Source organism: Cyanistes caeruleus, chromosome 1 (assembly GCF_971803275.1).
Source record: "Cyanistes caeruleus chromosome 1, bCyaCae1.hap1.1, whole genome shotgun sequence".
NCBI lineage: Eukaryota > Metazoa > Chordata > Aves > Passeriformes > Paridae > Cyanistes > Cyanistes caeruleus.
Window position 1 is genome coordinate 7,995,370 of NC_141701.1, and position 27,231 is coordinate 8,022,600.

Here is a 27,231-nt window from a genome sequence, read left to right on the forward strand (position 1 = left end):
TTTTTTTTTTTTTTAAATTGCATCTTCAGAGAAAGCACACAATGTTCTGTTACATTTTTAGAATATATTTGAAGTTTCTGTGTCAGAGATATTTTTAATGCTTATGTCTGTGTGTTCAAGTGGAAGAGACGATCCCTTTTACATCACTATGCTACATCTGACAGGAAGATTATAAGTTATCGTTTTATTACCAAAGTTATTGCAGAAATTTTGTGTGTTAGTAAATCGCTTGTTATTCAGAAAGTACTTTCCAATATTTTGAAATAACTTGATCAGTAACAAGCAGGTCTGGCACATGCATCTAAACTTAATATGCAAGAATCAACATTTTACTTACCAAATGCAAACCTCAGCTGCTTCCTGGCTAGGAGAAAGAGGCAAGTTGTATTTGAATGAAAAGAAAATTTCAAGCATGATGAGGTTTCTTTCTATGGCCCTATAATAAAAAATATCACTTCAAGGGGTTTCATTTCAAAACCTTTCTGTTTTGTTTTCGCCATCTGGCATGATCAAATAGTGAAATTCAGCAATGAAAGTTGAATTTCTTTTCACCTGTGTGTTAGGTTTCTTGAGCAAGTCTGTGTGTCTGTAAGTCATTACAGCAATTCATCTGAGGCTGCTTTGAAATTTGGTTTTGTTAAGAGTAGCACTATAGTTGAGCAGCATCTTGCCATGTCTCGGTTGGGTTTAAAAGTTTGAAGTTAACTTTAAATGTTTAAGTCCTTGTGATGAACTGTGTTCTTTTATAAGTTACTGCTAGGTCAGGCTGAAACCTTGTCTCTAGAGGCATTGTTAATACCAGGAGCCTTCTTTATCTGGCTTCAAACTCATTGTCTTTTGGAATAACTCCAGTGACTTCTAGTGGAAGGTGTCCCAGCCCTTCACAGGGGTGATGGATGTTGGAACAAGATCACCTTTAAGGTCCCTTTCAACCCAAACCATTCCATGACTCTGTGTTCCTTTTTGGTGAACCTCCATTTTTGACTGGTACAAATAAATCCAAGACTTAGGCTCCTTTGCCTTGCTTTTCACACTTCCAAAACTGTTCCAGGAAATTCCCAGTACCTTTGGAAGGTGAGTTTTACCTGGCTCTCGTGGAAGTAGGATCTCACTGTCTGTGGAGTCTTAAGTCATTTTCCTCACTAAATCAACCCCAACAAACTTTTCATGCATTTCAAACACTTGTGAAAAAGGAAGAGGACATTAGTGACCAGGAATGTGGTTTGTCAGGGGACTTTCAGCCTCCTGAGTGACAGTTTCTCTTTGCCCAGTGTCCCTTCCTGTAGTGACAGCACTGCCAAAGTTCCTAGCAGCACACATCTAAGTGTACTTCAGTCATTTCACAAATAAATGAATTTGAAAGCTGTTTCACTGTTTATGAGTCTTGTCTTCATGACTTATGAATCCAAGCAATTTTTGTTCAAATATCAGAACCCTGCAATGCTAATTCAAGTAGTGGAATATAAAGTAGTTTTGTGTCTGATTTATTCTTTTCCAGAAGTCAGACGTCTCAAGAGTAACATTGTAGAAAGCAATTCTGTAGTCCAGGGTCATTACTGTTTGTGGTTAGAAGTAAGCCAGAAAGCCTGATTTTCATTATTTTATTTAGATCCCAGAAGGTTCTTCTTAGCCAGGTTTTATAGAAACTTTCACAGTTAGTAAAGATGCTTTTTACCTTTTTCGTCAGCATCTGGAATCTAAAGAAACCCCATCTCTTTGTGATAATACAGAATATTATCTATTGTACTTCTACTTTACCTTTTGGTTCTTTTCCTTTGGAGTAGTTTTTAGCCTATCTTTATTCCACATCAGTCAAATATAATTTGCTAGCCATGCACATTTAATTCAGGAATGAAGTCCTTCTGTATTTAATGCACCTTGTAATTTGGCTGGAGGTAGCCAGACTGATAGAATCTTAGAGGCAAAATAAGGAGAAAGAGTGTGAAACCCAGTGAATAAAAGGAAGGAAATTGTGTTCATTTAAATCATAAGGGAAAAAATAGATTAGTGAGAGAGACTGCTATGAGGGGAAAATGTATTTGAATCATAGCAATTCAGTGCTTTGGACAGAAATAACTAAACCCATGTGAACATGATCAAACATTGGTGTTTTAAGGATTTCCAAGTGTGCTTTACAAATAGCAAAATAGCTGTGCCTGCAGTTGTAAATAATGGATTTCCTTCTTCCATTTAGGGTGCATTGTAACAATTCCTTTTCTTCTTTCCCAAGTGACTATCCCAGGAGAATCCAGAGAATTTAATGCTTATAACTTAAAGATTACACTTGAGCCTTTTTTCCTCCCTTAGTCTGCTCTTAGCTCTATTTAACCAAAACTTTGCAGAGCAAGTGCCAGACTTCTCATATTGTTCATTGTTCATTCTTAGCATTTTTGAATTTATCTTTATGAGGAAGTATAATCAGTAGTTTTCTGCACTTAAATAGAACAAATTATTCCATTTCCTATTCCCATTGCAGGAAAGCAGTTTAAATGCACAGTGTGTGACTATACAGCTGCCCAGAAACCACAGCTCCTACGTCATATGGAACAACACGTCTCTTTCAAGGTAAGAAAACATATAAAGCACACTTAAACTTACTAGTAAATACACAGAACTTTAGCTAACTGTATTAAAACTGGCACATTTTCTTGTTTGATGGCAATTAACAGTGTATAAACATTTTAATATTTTGGAAGTTTTGACTTCATACTTTCAAGATAGGGTTATTTTGTTCATGACCAATTTGTAGTTAGTAGTTTTACTTTACAAAAATATCTGTATGTTGCAATATGAAACAAATTTTATTTGGTTTGATTGTCAGTACTTGAGTGAATCCAATATGTACCTTAAAATGTCCTAGGGAGGTATGAAAGCAAATACCTTATATCACTGTTCATTGCCCATGTTCATTTTCCCTGAAATTTGCCAGTCTCTTGTACTATAACTGAGTTCACATACTTGAAGAAAATTGAAGAGAATTAATTTTAAAACACCCCAGTTTTGAAACATGCACTGGAAAGAGTTTTGAAAATTGTTAATGTTTTTTTGAAGTACTAAGATTAGAGATACAGTTTATTTTTATAAATGGTAGAATGTTTTTATTTCTGAATTTCACATTGGTTCTCAGTGTGATAAGTCTTAATGTAATGCATTGTGAAATGTTATATTCTGTAAATAGGAATTATACTGGCTCCTTTTCCAGAAAAGATGTTACATTTTCCTATGGAACATCTTTCATTATCTAGCAGATCATTTTGCTTCTATAAAGAGTACACTGCAGACATTCTTAAAAAGTACCATAAAGCAGCAAGGCAAGCTGTCTTTTCAATGATGGTTTAAGTTTTGGAAGACAAAACAAGTCATCTGAAGAAATGATACATTTTGAGCAAATAATTTTTCAGTCTTAAGTAGGTGGTTTTTCTGCAGACTTAAATTTCTTAAAAGATTTTTTTGTAAATGAAAATACATAATTTTCCTTTTTTGATGGCTAAAGTAATAAATGTACTCACAGTGCAGTTCTTGAAATGTAGCTGGGTGTGACCTTGGGATCTGCCTATACAGAATTGTGACAATTCAAGAGATCGTCAAGAGATCTGAACACTGGATTAGATCAGTCAGGAGTATTTGTTTAAAGGAGTTGAGAAAATATTTATCCCCTTCTAGGACAGTTGTTTGGATGCTCAGACTCAGAGAAATGTCACTGCTTATGTGACCTAATGATCCTTTAATCCATCGTTTCCCAGCTCCATGAATTTGCAATCCTGAGGTAACATGCATGACTTGCACAAGTGAGTGCTACAAGAGCACAGCAGTCTGTCTGGATTATTTCCTTTAAAAAATGACAGATTCAGCAATGGAAAGAGAGTATGCATCTCTGAAATACTGAGTAGCTGAATGTTACAGTACCCTCTGAAGCATAAGGTTAAGGGAGTCTGAACATCACTTTTCTTCCTTCTTTTTCTGTTTGGAGCCTGAAAGAAGATTATGAGCAATGGGCTTAGGAGAGTGTTCTAATCAATGTACCCTGACTGCAGACATTTCCCTGCCTTAAATTCAGCTCCTAGATGAACATTTCTGTACCAACCATTTTCTGCTGAGGAGCTTTAGGTGGGGCTGCTGTTCATGAAACATTTTCCATCCTATTCTGACATACTTGACTTTTCCCTGAAGACTTTGGTCAACGTCTGCATGCTTTTACAGGACCTAATAGTGGTGTCAAGCATCCTATAACTGTGATACATCTCAGTCAGAAAGTTATTATCAAAGGGTAGCTTTAGGCTCAAATGTTTGTTTTCCTATTTTTTTTTTTCTTTAGGAATTTGTCTCTCTGTCAGTTGAAGAGAGACATGTTCTTAAAAAATTAATTAATATAATTGCCCAAATCAGCTCAAAAAATGGTCAGAGAAATGCAAATGCCAGGGAAAGGTGAAGGAAAAGGGAAAGGAAAAAAGGAAAAGAAAGGAAACCTGTTAAATTAGATTGGCTGTACAGTCATGTTGTACTTTCAGTTATTTTAGTTGTCTTGCTGCCCTTTTTCAGACCAGAGCTCACAGCAGCTGAATCATTTCATAGCAGAGAGTCTCCACATAGTCAAACCTGTTATCATCAATTATGAAAACACACAATTTACTGAATTACAAAAACTGGGTAACAATCTTGTAATAGTGAGAATACTTAGTTTCTTGCACATAATAAAAAGTACCAAATTTAGGTAATGTTTAGTTACAACTTCAATTTATTTTGAAATTTCAAGGGTTTCCTTGAAAGATGCCCAAGTCAGAAATTAACATGGGTTATTGGTATCAAAACATTGCAGTTAAGACCTATATCCTGAAGAGGTGAGGAAATATAGTCCAACATTTTCCTTTTTGCTCCCAGCCCTTCCGCTGTGCACATTGCCACTATTCCTGCAATATATCTGGTTCCCTGAAGAGGCATTACAACAGGAAGCATCCTAATGAAGAGTATGTCAATGCAGGGTCTGGGGAGCCTGCAGCTGAAGCTCTTATCCAACAAGGTACATCTCCACCATACAAGATTTGTTGGGTGGTTTGGTTTTTTTTTGCTGAAGCAAACTTGGTGTGAAGATAAACTTCTGTGCAGTATGTGTTCCTTGGTTTACTGGGTGCTACATGATAAATCATTATTCTCTTTTAGTAATTCTGAAATAGTCACCTTTTACCCTTCATTCAGTGTCCTTTGTTCTTGGTTTTTAAGGGTGTGGGAACCAAAGTTTTGTTTGACCTTGTCTGTGCTATTTGTTGTTGCATACATTTATCATTTACACTTGTTTGTCTCTTTTTGTAAGTCAAATATCACTCTATGTTGAAATGAATGATAAATTTCTACCATTCTGCTGATGAATTTCTGTGACAATTCTGCAAGGTTGAACTCCTTGAGGTAAGGTTGAGGAACATAAGGAAAGAGACTGAAGAGTAAATGGTAGCAAATTATTCCTCCCACTAGAAAAATCTGGGGAGAAAAGAGATTACAGGTAAAACAGGTTAGGAATTGTTATGTTCAGAATCTTATTCATGGGAAAAGGAAGCACAGCCTCTCTGTGTAAGCTAAGAATTTATTAGTAGTATAACAGAAATCTTAACAGTCTAATTTAAAATTTGTCTGACTTCCATAAGTAGTTTTGCTGTTACACATTGGGTAGATGAACCAAAGCAAACAACTGATTATACAGGCAGGTACATTTTTGGGTGTAAAGCTCCTTCAGTTCTGGTGCCTGGTGTGAGGAATATTGAGCAAGAAGAGAAGAAAGCCAGATTAAATATTAAATTGTGTAGTAAATATTTTAATTCTTGGTAAAATTAAATTTCCTTCTTTGTTACTTACAATTTTAGAAAGTGTTTTCCCTGTTTTTGAAGGGAAACTACTGACAGTTTCATCTTTTGGAATCTTCAGTTTCTGATTTTGTTGAGGAGGAATAGAGACCAAAATAATGCTGTTGTATTACATAATGAATTAAATTTAATTCTTCTAAGGTTACATTATTTCTAAATGCTATTTCCAAATCATTAATCTAACACATAACATTTATCTATTGAAGGCATTAATCCATGCTAAAATACTGAAATCATGACACAGAGAAAGATAACTCAGTCTGAGACTCCCTTTAAACTTGCTCTATAAGGGGAAAATATATAACTAAGTAATAATAAGTATGTATAAGTCATTTGAGTCTGTGTTGGTTTTATATAACATTTCTTTGTTCCCTTTTGTAAAAAAAACCCAAATAATTTTAAAAGTAAATATCTATAACAGGGTAGAAATATCTAGTATAATTTTACGATTATTTTCACAGACAGAACAAGTCCATGGGGAACCTGTAGTTGTTTTAAGGAAGTAATATTTGCTTGGTCACTTCTCAGAGCCTCTATTTTGTAGTCACCCAGATGAAGGAAGAACTCTTCACTGTGGGGAACTTTGTTTAACTTTCCAAATATCTGAGCACTGCAAGGAATTATTTGTCTGTAGCCACTCTTAGGAATAGATATGAGAGAATGAATTCTCCTAGTATAATTTAGGGATCATACTTGCAATGTTTGGAACAAAGAAAATTAATCTTATGCTGATTAGGCTTTCCTTCCCCTTTGGGAGCAAGATAAATGCACTTCTGAAAATAATTCTTTTTCACTGAAATTAAAGAGCTGTGAAGTTGTTGAGATGCAAGAGTAACCTTAAAATGGAGACATTGTAGTGAGATGAGAGAGAAAAGTCTTTAACTTTTTTTCTGTGGTGAATATCCTTTTTCCACCACATTGGAACATTGAACAGGATGAAATTTAACAAGTTCAAATGTCAGCTTCTGCCCCTGGGATGGAGTAAAGCCTGGCACTAGTCTAAGGGGGGGACATCAGCCCTGCAGACAGGAATCTGGTTGGCAGCACTTCTCCAGGAGCCAGCAGTGAGCCCTGGCAGCCCAGAGGGCAAATCCCATCCTGGAGTGCATTAAACACAACATGTCCAGGCAGGAAAAGAGAGGATTATCCTGCTGTGCTCAGAGTTGGAGCCCTGAGTGCAGGGCTGGGACCCACCAGGTGAGGATGTGAAGGTTCACAGCTGTATCCAGAGGGAAGCAGAGATGGTGACAAGGCTGGAAGTCATGTCCTGTGAGGAGCACCTGGGGACCCTGGGCTTGTCTGGTCTGGAGAGGAGGAGGCTGAGGGGTGACTTCATTGCTCTATAAAAGCTTCCTGAGCAGGGAAGGGGAGAGGGGCTGAGCTCTTCTCCTTGGGATGCAGTGATAGAACATGTTGGAATGGTTCAGAACTGTAGCTGGGAGGCTTAGACTGGGCATTTGGAAGCATTTCTTTACTGAGAGAGTGGTCAAACAGTAAAACAAGCTTCCTTGAGAGGTTATCAATGCCTGAAGTCTGTCAGTATTTAAGGGGCATTTGGGCAATGCTCTTAACAACATCTTTAACTTTTGGTCATCCCTGAATTGGTCAGGCAGTTGGACTAGGTGGTCCTTGTAGGTCCCTTACAAATAAAACAGCTTATTCTGTTCTTCTCATCTCTGACTTTGCATCCTTCTTTCTTTTCCTCTCCTTACACAGCATTTATATTTCCTGTGCTGACAGTAGTGCTGTGCCTGTTTTCCATATCAGGCACAAATTGCCACACAGGCATCAAATCCATGTAGGAGCTATGAAGTCAGTGTCTCTTCTCAGGGCTCTATAATGAAGAAAGCTGTATTAATAGGTGTAATTTTCCCACATGCAGCTTCCTTTGCCAACTCAGTTTCCTGTTCTGTGATGCATCAGATGGCTCTTGCACCTGGGCTCCAAATAAGAGCAGAGATTCCATATCATGCTGTAGAAACATCAGTTTTTCTCAGTGTTTTGGTATCTCACTGGGGGAAGAATTGTTCCTTGTGGAAGACATTTGCATTTGGAAGTGATAAACATGAATCCTATTGAAGTTAATAAAAGTTCTCCTGATTTGGAAATCAGAATCAATGTCAGTCTTCTGTATTTGGTTCACACAGCACAAACAGATTACAACAGACACATTATGCAGGATGACAAGTCATATTGGTCATATATGATACCTGGGTGTCATACAAGGTAATAGATGTTAGGAAGAAATTCTTTACTGTGATGTACTAGAACAAGTTACCCAGATAAATTGTGGATGCCCATCCCTCTAAGTGTTCAAGGCCAGGTTGGATGGGGCCCTGAGCAACCTGGGCTAGTGGAAGGGGTCCCTGGCAATTGGCAGGGGGGTTGGAACAAGATGATCTTTAAGGTCCCTTCCAACCCAAATCTTTGGATGATTTTGTGTTTCTGAGCTGTTTGGATCAGAAGTTGCACCTTGCTGTCTGACTAGTGTCTATTTAGTTTCAATTTACTCTATTCAGAGATCTGAAAAGCAATTTTGGAAAATTATTCATGTATTCATATAAAGGAAGAAGACCTTTCAGGCCTGATATTAAACAAATCCTTTGAAATGAAGGGAATATAGATGAAAAGGAAAAGGAGAGAGTACCAGCAAGCAAAAAGGCTTGAAAAGAAATTGAAAGGGGAAAGTAACAAAGATTAATATCTAATGAAAGCTGTCTATATCTGTTTGAATTGTATTCTGTTTGTTCTAAGTTACCCGCTGAGCCCAGAGTGAATTGCCTCACACTTGCTCATCTCCTCTACTCTCAGCTGGTTTTTGACTTCATTGCAGACACTGCAAATAAACTTAATTGGAAATATTTATATGAATGTAGACTGCTGGACTGTACTCAAGATTCCTAGAATGAGCTTATAAATAAATGAATGATTCATAGAAGAGGGACCGTGTTCATTGGAGCAACTGCATTGCCAAGGATAGACAGCAGTATTTAATTTCTGGGCTTGTGGTAGAAATTGAAATCACCCAGGAGCAGAGAAATGCTTGGGATTTTGCAGGGTGTGTGTGTGTTTCTTTGTTTAAGTAGAAGTCTATGATATGACATTTATTTTAGTATTTTAAACTAATAAAGGAAAATAAATAGCATAAGAATTTGATATATTCTGCAAAGGGGGCAAGAATATTATGTATTACCCACTAGTTTTTCTGCAATGCCCATCTATGTGCTCATTTGATGGCTTATTTTTTACTTTAATTTGCTGTATGCTGGGCAAGTCACATACAATTTTTCCCAAATTTGTTTCTTTTCTCCTCATTGATACTCCTTTCCATCCATAAACATTTTGTTTACGTGTCTGAGAGACAGATTTTCATTTGGGTTTTTGCAGCTACTTGTGCAGGCCATACATGAGGATCCAGTTGTGGCCCCAGTGTTCTGTTTTATAGATGTCATCATGTGCTTTCCTTATACAAAAATGAGATTTGTTTTGTGGAGATTTTAGGCCAATAAATAAATAAAAGCACACGTCAGTAGAAGAAAGTTGTGAAGCTATGTAAGATCTGCCTGCAGTGTTTTGTTACAAACATCAGTTTTGTTATAAAAGTAGTAAAGGTGTGTAATTCATTGACTTTCCCTGTGTGTTACCCATTATTGTAAAGAATTATCTAGAAATTATTTTTTCTGAGCTTCCATATCAAGTCATTGATGTGGAGTTATGTTTTACCAGTTGAATTCTAGGCTTCTATTACCTGTTATAAAGTCATAATGACAAAAGCTACAGATTTAATTTACCTGGTGTGTTGTTAAAATAGTTTTGATATCAAAGTAATGCATTAAAGTGTTCACTGTTCCACAGCAATGTGTTTTTCCTAATACTACAGATTGGTGTGAAATTGATGTGCAATTTCATTTTCTGTAACTGATAATATTATCTAATCTAATCTGTTCTAATCTGAACTTTTTTAGTTTCCCTTGGTCAAACTGCTTCAGTTTTACTTAGGGATGGAATATTGGGCATCTGCTCTAACAGTGAAGTTTAGTAAAGACCTAGCAAAGAGAAGGGTTAGTATTGTAACAATAAGTGTCAGTAAAATACCCTAGAGACTGAGTGTAGTTACATTCTGTTTTATAAAAAAAAAAAAAATAAAAAAATTTGTTTCTTTTCACCTGGTTACCACATTGTAGCTTCCCTGTAAAGTTAAATGGGATGTTTTTACTAATCAATTTGTTGATAAAGGACTGTGCAACCTTGCTTATAAGGAGTTTCTGTGAGTCTGCTTGATACCTTTGAACATGAGGGTGAGAATCATCTTTTGCCACCATGATGTGGAGTCAGACCTGTGGCAGTGGCATAAGGCACTTCCCCAGCCATTAGATTTGTTACAGTGAGTTCTGGTCACCTAATGCAACAATTTATCACATGCAGCTTATTCTTGTTCTCTTTAGTCAACAGAGGGGAAAAAAGAGAAATACGTATTTGCATAATTACAAGCAAATAAGATCTGACATTTGACCAAAAGACTCTCATAAGCAAAAGAAGTAAAAAGCTCTTTAATCTTGTATAAAAAATTGGATTCTCATGGTGTCATCATGCTTAGATTTTTACCTGTAATGTTGCACACTCAAATATTAAACACTGTGCTAACTTCATGCTGTGCATAGTTTTGTAGACAGAAAACTTTATTTACAGTTTGCATGTTAACATAAAACTCAAGAGCAAGGATATTTAGGTGAAGTGAATATTACATTGTTAACTCTTCCTAGTTTACTTTGCAAATGTAGAAAAAACAGTAACAATGTTTGTTTTGAAACTTGAGAAAACTAGAATAGGTGTCTTAGTAGAGAAGATACATTTTAATAATATCAGTAAAGTATGCCCCTGATGTGTATGGTAAATATTAACATATTTAATATTGGACAAATAGCTAAAGGAAAACATTTTGCAGTTACATTGCTTGACTGTGGTGGGGTCAAATTAAACAGGTTGTTACTACATTGAAAAAGAATTTATATGAAAATAACTCAAAGAATTTATTTGTGTTTCCTTGTAGGTGGCATTAAGTGTCCTGTTTGCAGCTTTGTGTACGGTACAAAATGGGAGTTCAACAGACATCTTAAAAACAAGCATGGAATGAAGTTAGTGGAGAATGATGGGGAGACCAAATGGGAGGTAAAGCAAAATAACAATGGCTTTGACCCTAAGATTTTTTTAAATTCTGGGAAGAAAAGTAAGGATAAAAATAAGAAGTGTAAAAAAAATGTGGTTCTGACTTTATGTAAGATCAGAAGGTCATGGGATCTTATCTTTGTTTGAATAGATGGTTTGCTGTGTCTGTTAAATTTTAATATCTGGTAGGGCTAGCAGACTCAGAAATGCTTATTTTTGCATTTTAGGCTTCTAGTCCTCTATTTACAGCATAAAGAGTGAAAGCTTTAGCAAAGAAATGTGACATTGAAAAACTTAGTGCATTTTGTAATATGCTGAATATTCACTGGTGTTAACTATAAGATGAGGAAAGTTGCAGGAAAAAAAAGCTTATGTCTTGGTACAGAGAAGGATAGAATCTAGAAAACTGATTTTTTTAATTGATCAGCTGAAAAAATTACAATGTTATGCATATTCAGAGTAAGTCTCCTATGATATGTCCTGTGTTTTCAGCTTCAATCCTGGAGATGCAGAATCAATGGGAAAACTATAGATTCAGACACTTTTATTAAAACATTATGGTTAGCCAGCAGTGTCTCCCACTGCCCAAACAGGCTGATTTTGAAGTCCAGTGGGAGGAAAAAGCCAGGAGTGAACTTCAGCTGATTGACCCCCACAGTTTTAGGCCTCTGCTAAGTTTCATTCTGGCCCCCATGACAAATCTAATGCCTGGTCTGGAAGAGCTGACCTGCAGGTCTTGTCTAACAGTTATTGAGTATCCACACACAGAAGGATAAGTCCTTGAAAAACACTGGGCTAGGTTCTATTTGGACAGCTGTTCAAAGAAGACAGGAAAAGCATTTTAAAATGTAGTCCTTCAAAGTCTTATATCTATATTCCAGATGTTTCTCTGTACACTTTACCTGTAAATGCCCAAAGCTCAGACAACAAGGGAACATCTGGGATGCAAGAATGTCTCTATTGCTGAGCAATCAGTAAAGAAAGAGTCCCATCAGAGCAGGAATCAATATTGACAGCTTGTGTTGAAAAAAAACAAACAGCAGTTTACAGAAAGGATAACTTTTCAGAAACAAAATACCAGTTTTTTTCAAGCTTCTGAGGTGTTTTAGCAGATCTGCATTATAAATATATTTTCTCAAAATGTCTTTGCTAAACTGCAGTACAGTACAGGTCCATTGTTAGTTCTAAGATAACTAAGATAAGCAACAAAAATTAGGTCAGGATAACTTAGCACCCTTAAAACAACTTTTGAAGTAGAATCTAGAAGAACACGACAGGATGATCATCCTGTCTCCCATGTAATACTTGAATTCTTGTTTCACCCACTATAGCTCTTGTTACAGTATTTGTTGTCCAAACTCATTCCTTATTGTTGTTAAATCACTGAAATGAGATTATTCATGCCTTGGCTGGGTTTTGTTTCCAAGTTAACTGCTGAAGTTTCTGAAGAGGCATCCACTCAGTATCTCCATATCACAGAGGCTGGAGAAGATGTTCAAGGCACTCAAGCTGCTGTGGCTGCATTACAGAACCTCAGATACACTTCTGAGAGCAGTAAGTTACCTTTTTCTAGGCTGGAACACAAGTACACCTCATTTTCCAAAGTATCTAATTCTTTTGAGTGTACTGGGCAATATATGACCTCCTGTGATCTCCTATTAAAAATTACAAAATAAATCATCCAGAACTTATTTCTGGGGGCTGTATTTTCTTTAAGTATAAATGAGAAATTATAATTTGTTATGAATTTCTATATCCTGAAGTCATTAATACTTATCACTTCCTGTTTTGCACTTTATTATTAGCTGCGTGGAGTTTCCTGCCTATATTATTAAATATAGTGTGAAATTAGCTTTCTTGGCAGAGTAGATGGTGTGGATCTAATGACAATTCTCTAGCTATTATTTTTCTCCCTCTCTAGCTTTAGTCAGCAAGGCTGCAGGAGTGACATGGTGGAACAGCTCATTTACCACGTTCCTAACACAGCACTAACAATCTCAATTTTTATAGTACACAAAACTAAGTGAGCTATTTGGTTTCAGGTTGAGGAGGAAAAGAGTAGCATTAGATAATGTCTGCTAAGTGGGAAATAACAAAAACCAGGAGAAAAAACCAAAAAATAGCCCAGATTTCTGAGAGAGTTAAAACACTAGAGACTAGAGTAGATGTTTCTATGTTGGTTTTGTTTTTTTAATACATATAAATAAATGCCCTGGTTATCAGAAGACAGCATTTACAATTGTTCACCACTGTGGTACTTATAGTTCACAATACAGATACATGTCAAAGACTTAGGGATTTTTCCAAGCATGTTGCAATTAAATTACATTTCTACCAGTTTCTGTATATTATTTTAATGAGTGGAAATTCTGAATAAGTGTAACTTCTTGAGAACTTCTCTTAAACTTCTGTATATCTAAATTAAAATAAATATTGTCATGGATTGTACTGTATATAACAGTCTTTAAGCATGAGACTACAGTTTTTTGAGTAATCTTTTTAGAGCATCCAACTTCAGATACTCTTTCAGCATATTCCCTCTTAGTATGAAAACAGTAGTATCTTGTCTAAAGGCAGTTTAATAGGAAAAAAAAACACCCAAAGGAAGCAAGCCTTTTTCAGTACTAAGATACACTTGTTTCTTACATAAATAACAAAATATAACTACTTTCTATTTGAAATTAAATTATCTGACCTAGACTGATATCACAGTATCAGTTTGAAAGAGTTTAAGTTAGGAAATTAGATTTATTCTACTTGCTATCTGTTTTCTATCTCTGACAGTGATTAAAGCAAATATAAGCAGCTTTACATGACAGTTTCTTTCCCTGTCTGACATCTCCCTCAGCTGACAGTGGACATGTAGGAATGGTAGGCCATTGGTGGGAATTTGTATTCATACATAACAAAAACCATTTTTCTGCATTAAGGTCTTTCACACCCTGTGAGAAGTGAGAGTTCCAACTATAAATTTTTTGTGTGGGTTTTTCTGTAAACATCCCTTTCCATTGGTGGGGCTACACAGATCAGAGAATTTTTTTAAAAAGGATAGACCTATTCTGATCCAGTATTTATAAAATGATCAGTATGAGTTTCCCAAGCAAGTAACCTTGCACTAACCAGCAGGTTAGTGATAAAAGTACTTCATTCAGGTTGAGGGGTATTTCAGAGGGCCAGACAGATGGTAAACACAGGTTTCTAAAATACCAAATGGCTGTTATGGTTATAGGTAGACAGGTAGGTTCTCTGTAAGATGAAGTCTGGTAAATACACATTTGGATTTGTAAAGTCTTGGAGCTTCCTAATTCGCAGCTCCTGCTATGACTTGTGGCTGTTGTTTCTTTATTCAATGAATTCAATTTTAGATCTGTTTCAAATAGGCATAGAAGTTATCAGTGTGGCTTCACTTGCTGATTCATACATTCCCTGGGCAAATTTGTTTTGTGAATACTTCCCTGCCATAGATCTGTTATTAAAGTGTCACATTATTGAGTTTTTTGAACTGTACCAACAGCGCTGCGAGTCAGGGCTGTTTGGATTAGCCTCAGAACTGTTCTGCTGTGATGATCTTAGAGCTGCTGTCTTTCTGATAAGGTGAAAGACTGGATCCAACAGCTGTAAACATCCTGCAGCAGATCATTGAGCTGGGTTCAGAATCCCACGATGCCACTGCAGTGGCTTCTGTCGTTACCATGGCACCTGGCACAGTGACAGTGGTGAAGCAGGTAAGAGCTCTTTTCTTCTCTAAACCAGCCTCTTTTAATTTTCATGTGTTTATTGTGAAATGGCTGTGGCTTTGCAAGGGACAAATTTTGATTGATCATTTAAGACACATAGAGAATTTTTCCTAAGTTTTCACTGGGTGTTGTGTGTGTGTGTGTTTACATGCCCACACATGTTTATACGTATATACACATATGTCATTATGCATCTAAAAATGCATGTAGTTTTGTATGTATATAAAATATGAATGAATAAATACACCTGTATGTTTATGTAGGTATGTGCCTGAAAATACAGCTTTTTTCCTAGCAGGTGTTTTCAGGCTTTATAAAATAACATATTTGCATTTTGTGCAGACACTTAGTGCCATTGTCATTTAAAAGATTCAGGTGGTCCTTGGTGCAGCAAGCAAAAGGAAATAATTTTCAATTTGAGGTGCTTATTGGGTTCAAACATCAAGACTTTTGCTCAGTATTTCCTCCTCACAGGTGTCTGCTAACTTTGTTGCTGCCATTTTTCATTCTGTCCTCGGTGTTCTTTAAACTCTGCTTGTTCTTCTCTTTCTGCACAGCTCTTTGCTTATCCCTTTCCCCACTGATTCACTGGGGTCTCTGCACTCAGTGGTTGACAGGTGAGGGAAGGAAAGTACATGAGAAGTTTTAACTTCCCAAAGAGTTTAAGTAACTCCTTTTATTTAAATGAACTAGAATTGATTATTCTGAGTGCTAAAACTAACTTTGGAGTTCAGCACTTCTTGTAGTGCTTTGAACATTGAGTTCATGAGAGCTCTGTAGAAGTGTGAAGTTTATGGTCTGTGAAGTACTTGGATAATTCTGAAGCTTGCTGCCCAAATGTCACAAAGACAAGACAAAATTTGAAGTCAAAGCATTTTCAGATGTTCTTTTGCAATACTTAACAGGTATTTTGACTAGAATCTATGTAAGAGTTTAGGGCTTTTTTTGTAGAGTAACATACACAAATCTGAAAACTAAATTCAGTCATTAAAGAGAAGAGATGGTGTAGTCCAATTATGTGCAAGTTTGAAAACAACTTTTATAGTATTGCCACAACCAATGTGCATGCATCTATAAAGATGACCTGTTTGGGGGTTGAATGCAGTATTAGCAATTGGTGTTTGTCAATATTGCTGAAATTAGCTCTTCCCTAAAGAAATTTGTCTTTTGAGGCTTTTGTACTAAAGGTATAGGAGAAAGTGCCTGCTGAAGTGGAGCTGCCTAGAGAATGTTTTGAAATCTGAGTTTTAAACTAAATATACCAGTGTTAACTCTGATCAATATCTGAGTCATCATAATGTCTATTAACTTCTTTCTTGGGCCTTCTGAATTTACTGGTAACTTTTTCTAAGTAAATATTTATATTCCAAATTAATTTTCTTCACTTTTCAATACGTATTTCTAGCCTTTTGAGTTTGCAGACTGCTAGGCATTAATCACTTCTCTTTTTGTATACATCTATGACTCTCACTGGTCTGATATCAAACTCTTACAAGCACCACTCCTATATCAAATGAAATACTAAATTCTCAGAGCACAGAATGTCTTTGCTGCTTTTCTTTTGATTACTTTGGTTACCTTTAGAATCTTTTATACTTATAAAATTTTCTTCTAATTTTTCTCCTTTTATTTTCTTTTTTGTTTTTCTACAGAAATTGTTTTCTTATCATAGTCTGGTCTGTTACACAGCTGTAGTTACTTTCCAGCTCTTGTCTTCCCACCAGAAAATTGATCCAGAGTTACTGACACACACAATTTTAATTTGAAGGAAAGAAGTCTTTAAATATTATTAACTAGACTTTAATCCTTCCCTATTAGAGACTGTTGGGTTTTTTCTTCAATGCTGAGTTACTTCTTGTGGGATATCCCATTTGTACCTGTGACTTGGTTGGGTTTTAATTATCATAGGTTCCTAATTGTTAACCTTGGAGTCACCTTTAGATATGTTCATATTTCACTTTCCTACTGGAAAATGTATTCCACACTTCCTTCTGTGACCTTCAGCTTCTCTTGTGGATTGTGAGACAAAGAATTTATTCAGGGCATCAGCAATATATCAACATCATCTGTCACTGAATTTCCACTCCTGTTCTTTAATGGCCTCACCGAGTCCTTGCTTAGCAGCTGGGATCCATTTTCTTTTTTCCTTAACAACATTTATTGTAGTTGTCCTGATTTTTATGCTGTTTGTTTTGTCCTTTTGCTCTAAGGACATACCTTATCCATTTCTTATATCAGTTCTTACTTTCATATTTCATTTTCAGCTAGCCCTTGCAAGTTTCCTTCATATTTCTATGTTTGCACCAAGAAATTTATTCTAATTCTGAATTATTAGAATGTTTTAAAAGGATATTTTTGCTGTAAATGTTACACTGTAGTGTTCTTATTTCTGTCTCCTCTTTCCTCCCTGGACATTTCTTTCTCCCACAGCTGTCCTCATCCTTACTTTTCACTTTTAGAAGTCTCATTTACACTTCATCCTTAAAATCTTGTATAAATCCAGCTGTAGCTAGTGGTAGTGCTGCTATGCTCAGGCTTCAGCACTTCCCTAACCTGTGTGCTCACATACCTTCAGTGTGCTGTGCTTGTAGAGCTTCAGGTTAATGCAAGAATTTTACCTCCAGAAACAAATTCTGTATTTATCCCTAAGTCCATTTCAGCATCTTGGAAGATACCTGGTGTATTAATTAGGTCTAACTGGTGTAATTTTAAAGTTGTTTTCTACTAGGTCACAGGATATAAAGGATGCCATGTTTGAGGGCTTCTTCTATTAAATTATTGTTCTTCTTGTAGTCTTACTGCAAGTATGCTAAATTATAAGTACCCATTATAATGGAGGTGAAATCAAGATCAGATTGTCTCTTCACAGCTCCTGAATTGCATGTTGAGAACAAAATTTAAGTTCTGACTTGGGAAACTTCATATATCTGTTTCATATGAATGATTGTATTAAAGAAAAGGCTTTGACCAAATAGCAGTAATCAATTCCAGCCAGAACTGGGATTCAGCTTACAATTTTAAACCCCAAAAATGCAAAGTTAGCCCTGCTTAGCTTGGATTGTGCTTGGTAAATATGAGTCATTGTTGGCTCTGTTTATGCCACACATATGAGACCTTCCAAGCTTGTGTCTGGAGCCTGAAATGATTTTATCTTAACCTTGCCTGTGAGTCAGGATACTAATCTGTTATCATAGTTAATTTTTTTCTAATTTGGGATAAATCCAGTTGTGTGAGCTCTGAAAATATGCAACTGCTAAGGACTGTAATATATATTTCTCACCAAATGCCTGAGGAAAAAAGTTAGTAATGTAAAGTTTTACCAATATGATCTGAGACTGGCAAAATTTTATCTCCTTTGAAGCTTGGATCACAGGATGGCAGGAGAAGTCCATCCTTGTTCAGTTACTAGGGATCCACTCTGGATCTCCTTGTAAAAGAGCTAATGAAGGTACTTCTTCATGGCATTACATTTGAATTGTTCTGCTCTGCTTAAAGATGAAAAAAGTAGCAAGGTGAGGAAAAGGAGAGAGGAAAGAGTGCTAAGTTGGAAGAACAACTAGGAAAGAGGCTAATAAATGCTTAGAAAAGCTAGGAAATACTGTTCATAGTAGATGGTAAATATAGGCAAGAGACTGGGGAAAAAGGAGTTTTGTTAGAACAGCACATGGGAAGGGACTGGAAGGGTAAAACTTCCCTTTCTGCACATTCAACTCTCTGTGTCCTGTTACAGATGTGTTTGTGCCTTAGGGTGGAGATCAATTTGGTTTTTTGTTTATTTTCGAGAAGAGGCTGTTGAATGCATTGTTTATAGGGGTGGACTATTTTCCTGGCTCACATGCCAAAGATAACAGTCAGGCCAGTATCACACACACCCTTGATTTCCAGTCTCTGCAGGCCTGTGTTCAAAGACTTGTTTTTCACATAAAATCTGTGCATTAACTAGAACAGAGATAGTTACACAACAAACTGCCTTGATGTCCAGTTGTTTCTTTCTGATAATGTACATCAAACAAAGATATTAATTGTTCCATAAAAAGTTTCTTCCAAGTTAAACATTTGTTTGATTTAAATACTGAGTTTCTTGTTAGGAAACATTACCCTCAGAAATGAACACACCTGAAATGTAATTTTTTGCAGACAAGGTTCTTTCAGTGTGTAGTGCTGTAAATAACTCTCCAAGGAAACAATATTCAAAGTGCATTTTCTTGGTTTCACAATATATGAAGAACATCCTTGAAAGCTTAGTTCCTGAATCCCTCACTGCATTGACCAGAACTTCAGAAGTGTTTCCTCTTCTTGGTCTGTGTCCATCAGCTCTAGCTTCTCTTCGAGTTGTTGCTCTTCCATTTCCAATGTTTGTTAGCAGGAATATTTCATGGCAGCAAGATACTATCTGATTTAATTAATTTATTTTTTCTTACATTAGATCTCTTTGACATAAAAAGTAGAGAGCATGTAGTTTTCTCTATTCAAATATGAGTTTTTATTTTTGCATGAAATTACTACTACTGAGCTGTATAATTTTGGATTGCAAACCAAGGGTTTATATTGCTATGCACTATAATAAACAGTTAAATTTGGTTGCATGTTTCTATTTTTCAGTGTTTTTTTCATTTAAGTAGTGATGAAAAAATTTGCTAGTAACTTGTTTTTTTAGGCCTGTGATACTGCACTGGGTTTGTGTACTCTAGAACCATCACTTTTAGTTCACCCTGAGGATGGCTGAGAAGTTTGTATTAATCAATAGTCATTAATCACTAAGATGATTATATCAGCCTTTCTGCACAGTTATTCATCAGAAGTCCCCTTTATTTCACAACTCTGTGGGATGTCTTTCCTATGTTTCAAGCCAGAGAGCTGATTTCCTCCTCAGGAACATTCTTGGGCCTTGCCTATTTAGGTGAATACCTAAATGGTGCCAATTAGTTCTGAATAATGACTCCTATATGGTTTCTCATTTCAACCTTTTATCTACAATGGTTGCCCAAGCCATCATTATTTTATGGTACAGTTAACTCTGATAATCTTTTTTCTGACATTCACAGTTTGTTTTATCCCTTTTGCATTCTTTCAGAAAAAAACTCAAAGATTAATTTCTCTCCTCTTCTTGCCATTGCCCTCTCTTATCCTGTTTATTTGATGTTCCTTTTTTTGCCACATCAAACAAAATATTATTTTCCTTTCCTGGGTTTTTTACTTCTTTCCAACTTAGGGTCCCATTGCTCATTAGCTCTAAAGATTTTGTCTCCTACCTTTGCCCAGTCCATGAAGATTTAGTTGCTTATTACTTTTTTCAAACAAGTTTCTAATGTCTTCTTCCATATTGTGCTTAGTTGTGTGGATTTTTAATGAGGAGCAATTTGTACCTCATTGTCTTCTCTCAATTACTTGTCAAAAATATGATGGCAGCAATTATCTGTGAATAGGCTGTTGTATGTTGACACTAATGCCTGTCAGACTGAACTACCACTGTCTCACTTGTGTTTTACTCTCTCACCTCCCTTTTTCTATGTCTGCTTACTTTTTCTTGTGTCATGCTGAAATTATACTGAAATTATAAGGCCTTTGGGGCTGATTTACTCTTCTCACGTAGCATAGCTGATATAGTCCAGGTCCTGATCCAAAGTACTACATAAATGTTAACAATGAAGAGCAGTGGTTGGCTGCTGAATTCTCTTTCTTTTCCTTCCACTCAGAAAGATAAGATAGGACTGACGTTTTTACTGCTTCTGTAGACTGAAGTGAAAGGTTAAATCTATTCCTGAAAAGGACAGTAACCTATTTTTAACCTCTACATAATGGGTTGTGGAGAATAAGTCTATCAGCTATTACAGTAACTAAACAGATCTTTATCAGAAGGTAACCAGAAAATATTTGATTTCCATGTGTTTCACCCTTTATTTTAGTTCCTTTCATCCTTTTATTCTGTGATCTCTTCAGGCTCCAGTAAAAACCTACCATGGTAAGTCACTTTCTTCAAAGTGACAGCAGTAGGAAGGCAGAGCAAAGATTATACATCAGCTCAAAGCAGATCACAGAAAATAATTTTATAGCATAGCACATCTTCAAAAGAAAATACCTATTATTAGCATGGCTGTCACATCAGAGGCTACTGAACATTGTACTTCAGCAGCACACCTTGTATTTCAGTCTGCCTTGGATCGGTCCTGGCGTGATGATGGGTGCTGGTGGTAATCTAGAAAATTTGCCAGTATATGGAGTTACACATGTGCTGATTGTCAGTTTTGTAGTTGCTTTAGAACACAGCAATCTGATGCTTCCTGTGACAGTAGCAGAGATGGAAAATTTTAAATGGGACAGATGGGGCTGAGGTCCTATTTCCTTTGAGGAGTTCTCTTCACCTCTGCAATGTACAGATAAAATCTCTGTCAAGATCACCGTCCTGTTAGAGCTCCTAAAACAAAGGCAGTGTTGCCATTCTGCCTCAAAAGGAGGTGGGGTGATCCAGCATTTTGCCAGATGAGTGCCATGTCCAGCCACAGTCCCTCTGCCAGGATATATTCAACCAGCCAATTGCTGAAACTATTTAAAAATCTGCATCAACAGTATGAAGATTCATTTGTCTCCTTGCTGTTTTTATTTTATGCAAAGCAACTCTTTCATAATCAACCTTCTTACTATTCAAAAACCATTGTGTACCAGATTGTCTTTGTTTTGTAGCTCGTTATAGAGATTCAGATGATCAAATTAGGGTGTTTTCTGTGTGTCTTTTTCACACAATATAACTGTATGCAAACGAGAACAGAGAAAGAGTTGAAATTATTCAAATGATACTGAACAAAACTTGTAGGCACCAATGTAAGCTGACACATCACATATCCAGGTGCTCTCTGTGATCTAAAATGCTTTCATTTTAATCCTTTCTGCAGATATTTTGTATGTTTTCTTACTGATGTTTTATGATATAAATAGGAGCATCTGCAGCCTAGTTTAAGGTTTTCAAAATCTGAAGGATCTCTATGATTAACTTTTCTGCTTCATGGTAAACTGAAAAGCAGCATTCAATCTGAAATCAAGGGAAAGATTCCACTGGGGATTTGGGGACAGGCCAAATAAAACTGTTTCAAGCACAATGGACCTGCAACTCCTGCTGACTTCAAATAAAATTGAAGATATTACAGTATTTCAAAAAATGAGCTCTAGAGTAAGGAAAAGACTTTATCATCTTACTGCAAATATTTTTATTTTTATTTTTTTTACTTCTTTTCAGGAAAGAAAAGAAGTATATTTTTCTTAACAGCTTGAATTCGTTAATTTTAAATTTAAAAATACTTTCTTGTTTTGAGAGGATGAGATTCCTCTAAGAGAGACCCATTTGTAATGAGTACTTCCATGTCTTGGATGGTTCTCAGATATGTAAATTAAGAACATTTGGAATTTAGAGATGTTGAGCTTATGAAAACATGGTGGTGAAAGTCCCATTGGCTTTTGCAAGAGACAGATTTAGTTAATAAAGAATATTTATGCAGGTACTGACTTGACTTAATGTGCCAGCTGTGTGTGGCTTCAGCTACTTGCTGTCATTCTTTAATGAAGGATAAGCAGACAGATGCTTTTCAGCTGACTCTCAAACAGAAAAGAGGTCTTGGATGCTGCTCTTCAAAATATTTCAGAAGCCAATAAAGAGAATTGAGTGTGGTGACTTCGTTCATTCAGATGGCAGCTGTCCCACTGTTTCATCAATTTGAGGGATGTAAATTAACATTTTGAGATTATTCCCTGTGGAACAATCTAATAGGAACCAAGCAGAAGCATGTAAACACTGAACTGATTTGAAATGTAAATATCCCAAATAATGTGGTGATTTGTCAAACTAAAAGGATTACAGATAGCTGTCAAAAAAAAAAAAAATACTGGAAGCTAGAAACACCAGAAATAAAGGAATTAGTTTTCTTTACCCTGCATGACAAGAGTAATAAACCCACATCGATAAAGTCAGGTATGGAGTTTAAATTAACTTCCTTTATTGGCCATTTTCATTTCAAAAGGATATAAAACTGAATAAGTATTAGATTGCTGCTATTGAATTGAATGAGATTCTGCTTTCATTTCATTTTTGTGTCAACTATGCTTTATTTCTTTTCCTCTCTTCATTATTTATGTACATGCACAAAGCTATATTTAAAATTATTTATGGGTTTTGATTTAGAGTGACAACAGTGAGATCCATCTCATACTGTGTTGTGCATTCTTGCAGCTCTTAGCAAATGTAGTGTAATTTTTCTGGCCTGAGGTATGTTGTCAGAGGGTTATGTGTAGTGCACTAAAACAAGAGGGATTAGTGTATATTGCATAATTATAGGGCCACGTTTTAGACAACCCTATTTCTGTATTTCTGTGAGCATCTCTAGCATCAAGGGCTGTAATTGTGAGCTGATTCATAACAAGCTGTGAGATTCTAATTATCTAACATTTTTAACTGCAGCTTCCAGTCTGAATTCAATGGTGATTAGACTTTTCATGGCCTGTTGCAATATTCATTAGTAGATCTTGTGTATGTCCTTAACTTCCACAGAGCTGACAGTGGAACGAGTACCCTCAGGAAAGAGAGGGCAGTTACAAAAAGGGAGTTTGGTGTATGAATTCACTAAAATTCTGTTGCTTTCAGTAGGATTTAGGGTTTCTTTAATAATTAAAAAAATTAAGAAGGGTGCATTAGGGGCAGCAAGAGACACAAATTTACGATGCTGTGTGTTTTTTTCATGATTTAGCTCCTCGCTTTTCAAGGAGAGGCTCAAGCTTCCATTAGTGAGGGGTGTGTTGGTGGAAGAGGCTTATAAAAAGAGAGACAGTGATTTTTAACAGATAGGGAAAGGACAAGGGGGATTGTTTATAAACTCAAAGAAGAAAGACTTAGATTAGATGTTAGGAAGAAATTCTTTGCTCAGAGGGTAGTGAGGTGTGGGAACAGATTGCCCAGAGAAGTTGTGGATGCTCCATCCCTGGGAGTGTTCAGGGCCAGGCTGGATGGCCTAGTGGGAGGTGTCCCTGCCCATGGCACAGGGCTTGGATCATCTCCAAGTTCCCTGTCAATCCAAACCATTCTATGAGCCTGTGACTCCTTGCTTCTATGATACCTGCATTTTGAGACAACACAAGTTGTTCTTTCTGAGACTGGTTACAAATTTTACTCTGTCAAGAAAAACATCCAGCATCATTTACTTCTGTAGGGTGTTGAGCTTGAACTTCAGCAGGAGCTGTTTAAACTATATTTCAAATAAAACATTCAGATACGTTTGATAAAAGGATCAAAACATGAAAAGGACTTTATTCCATTCCTGTATTTTTTTATCCCTATAAACTGAATGCTGTGCAGCAAAGCCAGAGTGGGCATTGGTGGGTACAACTGTGCCATTGCATTGAGGTCAGTGACAATGGCCAAATTCCCTTTAGATGTTAAATCTTTCACCAGATAAAATCCATATATATTTCATTAGTATATTACAGCCATACTGACTTGGGACCCTCTGAATAATTTAACACCTGGACATACTTGTTATTGTTCAAGAAAAAGCTTTCTATAGCTTTATTAATTGACTGAAATTTTAGAGTGCTGAGAAGTCCTAAGGGGCTTGTGAATCTCTGAAATATTTTTTAATTTTAAACACGGAATAGAAAAGTCAGAAGCAAAGTCACTGTATAACAAAGAGAATAGTTGCTTAGGGAAAAAAAAAAATTAAATGAGAAAAGAGCATCAGGAAAACAAACATATAGGGCTTATTTTTCTCCTTGCTGGTCTCTAAGGTACCAAACAGATCCTTGGAATCTTCACTGTGGTTCTTCCCTTCTGTTCCCACTCCCTCTTAAACAGCATTAATGATCTTAATTATATTTACTTGAATTTGATTGTGCTACTGAGCAAGTTTCTAATTAAAAAAAAATAGCCCTTTATAACTTAGATTCCACACTGTACAACCTGCTATCTCTGACCTCTTCTTTTTAAGATCACTTAAGAGTTCAGTGCTGCAGGAGCACACTGTGCTGCAGGAAACAGAACCATAGATTCCTAGAATGGTTTGGATTGGAAAGGACATTAAAGATATCTCATCATGGGTAGGGATGCCTTCCCCAACAAATGCTTTTGCATATGTCTTGCATACTGAAAAATTGCTGTTCCATTCTCTTCCTGGAAGTAGATTATTTTATCACTAACATTTGAGAGAATACGTTTCTTCCACATGACTTAGAGTTTTCTGATTTATTTATACTTGTCTGGAGTACTTTGCATAGGAATTTTATATGGGTCTGGTAGAGGATCAGGATTTGGTTTTGCTTTCTAGTATGTACTATATTTCAGTAATTGACAGACACCTATATGAGTTTAGAATTCAACACCAGATTGTGTTGCTTTTTAAAATTTTGACATGAAGCTAAATGTTCAGTAAAAAATCTTCTATTTTCACTTGTTTCTGTCACTATCCTTTCAATAATGTAAACATTGCTGCCTCACAAACAGGAGGATTTAGGAACCTATTTCAGTGATATTTATGTTTCACATCTTGCTAATAAAATTCCTTAAGGTTTACAGTGAAATTTTCACTTCTGTGAGCAGCCATTGACTAGGGACAAAAAGAAAGGTGGGTACAGTAGATGTTTTCTCACATAGTTTTGGATGGGTTAACAACTCAGCGCTACTAGAGGAATTTACTGAGTTCAGATTTATTTAAATAAAAGCAGTATTGAATGAGTGACTGCTGAGAGATTAAAGCTGTCTCTAAAGACCAGTGTTCCTGAAACTTTGCAGCTCTCTGCACTGAACTGAGATGCTGTGTTGGTGCTTTCAGTATTCTGCCTAGCAACACACTCATTAATCAAAAGTGCTCACATTTTCTGCAAAACTGACATTTTCTCTCAAAACGGTGTGATTGCTAATTTGTGTGCTGTATTTCCATTAATCATCACAATACCAGGTACTTCTTGGGGAGGTGAAATTTCTGTAAGCTGTGCAATGTCTCCTCAGGTGAAAGAAGAGGAGCAGTCAGCCAACCACACACTGATGATCCAGGAGACGCTGCAGCAAGCCTCGGTGGAGCTGTCGGAGCAGCATCACCTGGTGGTGTCCTCAGATGAGGTGGAGGGCATCGAGACAGTCACTGTCTACACCCAGGGTGGGGAGGCTTCAGAATTCATTGTTTATGTTCAGGAGGCTGTGCAGCCTGTGGAGGAGCAAACTGTGGAAGAATCAGTGCAGGAGCTCTAGAGAAAAACGCTCAAAGGAGGTGATTTCTTGATTTGCCAAAGCCAGAGGTTGGGGTTTTTCTTGTCCCAACCAAAAGCAAGCAAGCTGATGGATTTTCAGTTGATTTGTGAAGTGATCTAACTGGTAGGATTGTATCAGTGACTTAGACATATTATGTGCAAAACCTTCTCAGACTTTTTGTTTCTAAAATACGCTTTTAAGGAAAAAGTATTCATTCTTCCCCATCTTTGAAGATCTCTCACTTGATTCCTGTAAATTCACATGAGTATTGTCTGTTCAAAACTGTGGTATCCCATGATAAAAACCATCTATAAAGATAGCTAGAGTGTCTGAAAAAGCCCATACATCCCATTTTATACATGCTTTCATATATTCCTGACTTTGCTGGAAGCAAAGTTGTTTTTTCTATAATTAAAATGGCCTCGTAGCTCTGAGTACATTCTTAGAAAGTGTCTGCCGAGTTGTAACCCAAACAAAGGCTTGATTTAATTAGAAACACACCACAGATGAACTGTAGTTTCTACCTGTGAGATGATCCTTTGAGTCTGGAAGATATTTAAAGCCATATGTGATAATTCTGGGTATCAGTAGGATGACTGTTATTTAGCTATTTGAATATTGGTAGCTATTTCCATCCCTCTGAATAAATACCTGTCTTGTATCATAAGGTGAAACCAAAACTGTCAAATCAAGGAAATATTCTTTTGTTTTTAAGAAAAAAAATATATTCAAAAGTTTTGTAAATGCTAAAAGAGATGTATGTTCATATGTTTTAAATAGACATGCTTGTAAATATGACTGTGTGAAAAAATTTGTACAAAAAGCTTAAGTAAAATATTGATGAGAATCAAGATATTCTTAATTATGCATGTATATAGTTCCAGATTTTTCTTCATGAATCTTGAATTGTTTCTGGTTTAATATTTTCAAATTTGACCTATAAAATTATTAATAAATAAAGAAATGTAATGTTTTCTTCTATTGTTTTAATTTCTTTAGTGTTGGTTTCCTTTTCATAGCTAATTTAAAAATGTTGGTGTGCATTGACTCTGACAAATTATTTCTCCAGTTAGTAGTATCTTATCAAGAAAGTACCACTGTGAAATACAGGCAGACCTTTCTATGTGATTGAACTTATTTATGAGTGTCCTGGATAAAAAAGTGGAAATAAACTTTTGACTAAGTGGATGTAATGTAGTGGGTTGGTTGTCAGCATCTTCTGAGTCTGCTGAGTTCTCCTGATGCTGGACAGAGT

At 36.2% G+C, this 27,231-nt stretch overlaps 1 protein-coding gene across 7 annotated transcripts in view; it reads left to right on the forward strand.

Annotated features, from left to right (window-relative positions):
* Positions 1–26,966, forward strand: part of ZFAT (zinc finger and AT-hook domain containing) — a 73,766-nt gene extending 46,800 nt beyond the window's left edge. For all 7 annotated transcript variants that reach the window (XM_086878313.1, XM_086878326.1, XM_023921555.2 and 4 more), the window contains 6 exons: positions 2,477–2,565; positions 4,879–5,017; positions 10,903–11,021; positions 12,446–12,572; positions 14,613–14,743; positions 25,737–26,966. In XM_086878313.1, the coding sequence (XP_086734439.1) occupies positions 2,477–2,565; positions 4,879–5,017; positions 10,903–11,021; positions 12,446–12,572; positions 14,613–14,743; positions 25,737–25,976 (845 nt within the window). In that variant the 3' untranslated portion in view covers positions 25,977–26,966. The remainder of the gene's footprint in view (positions 1–2,476; positions 2,566–4,878; positions 5,018–10,902; positions 11,022–12,445; positions 12,573–14,612; positions 14,744–25,736) is intronic.
* The last annotated feature ends 265 nt before the right edge of the window (positions 26,967–27,231 follow it).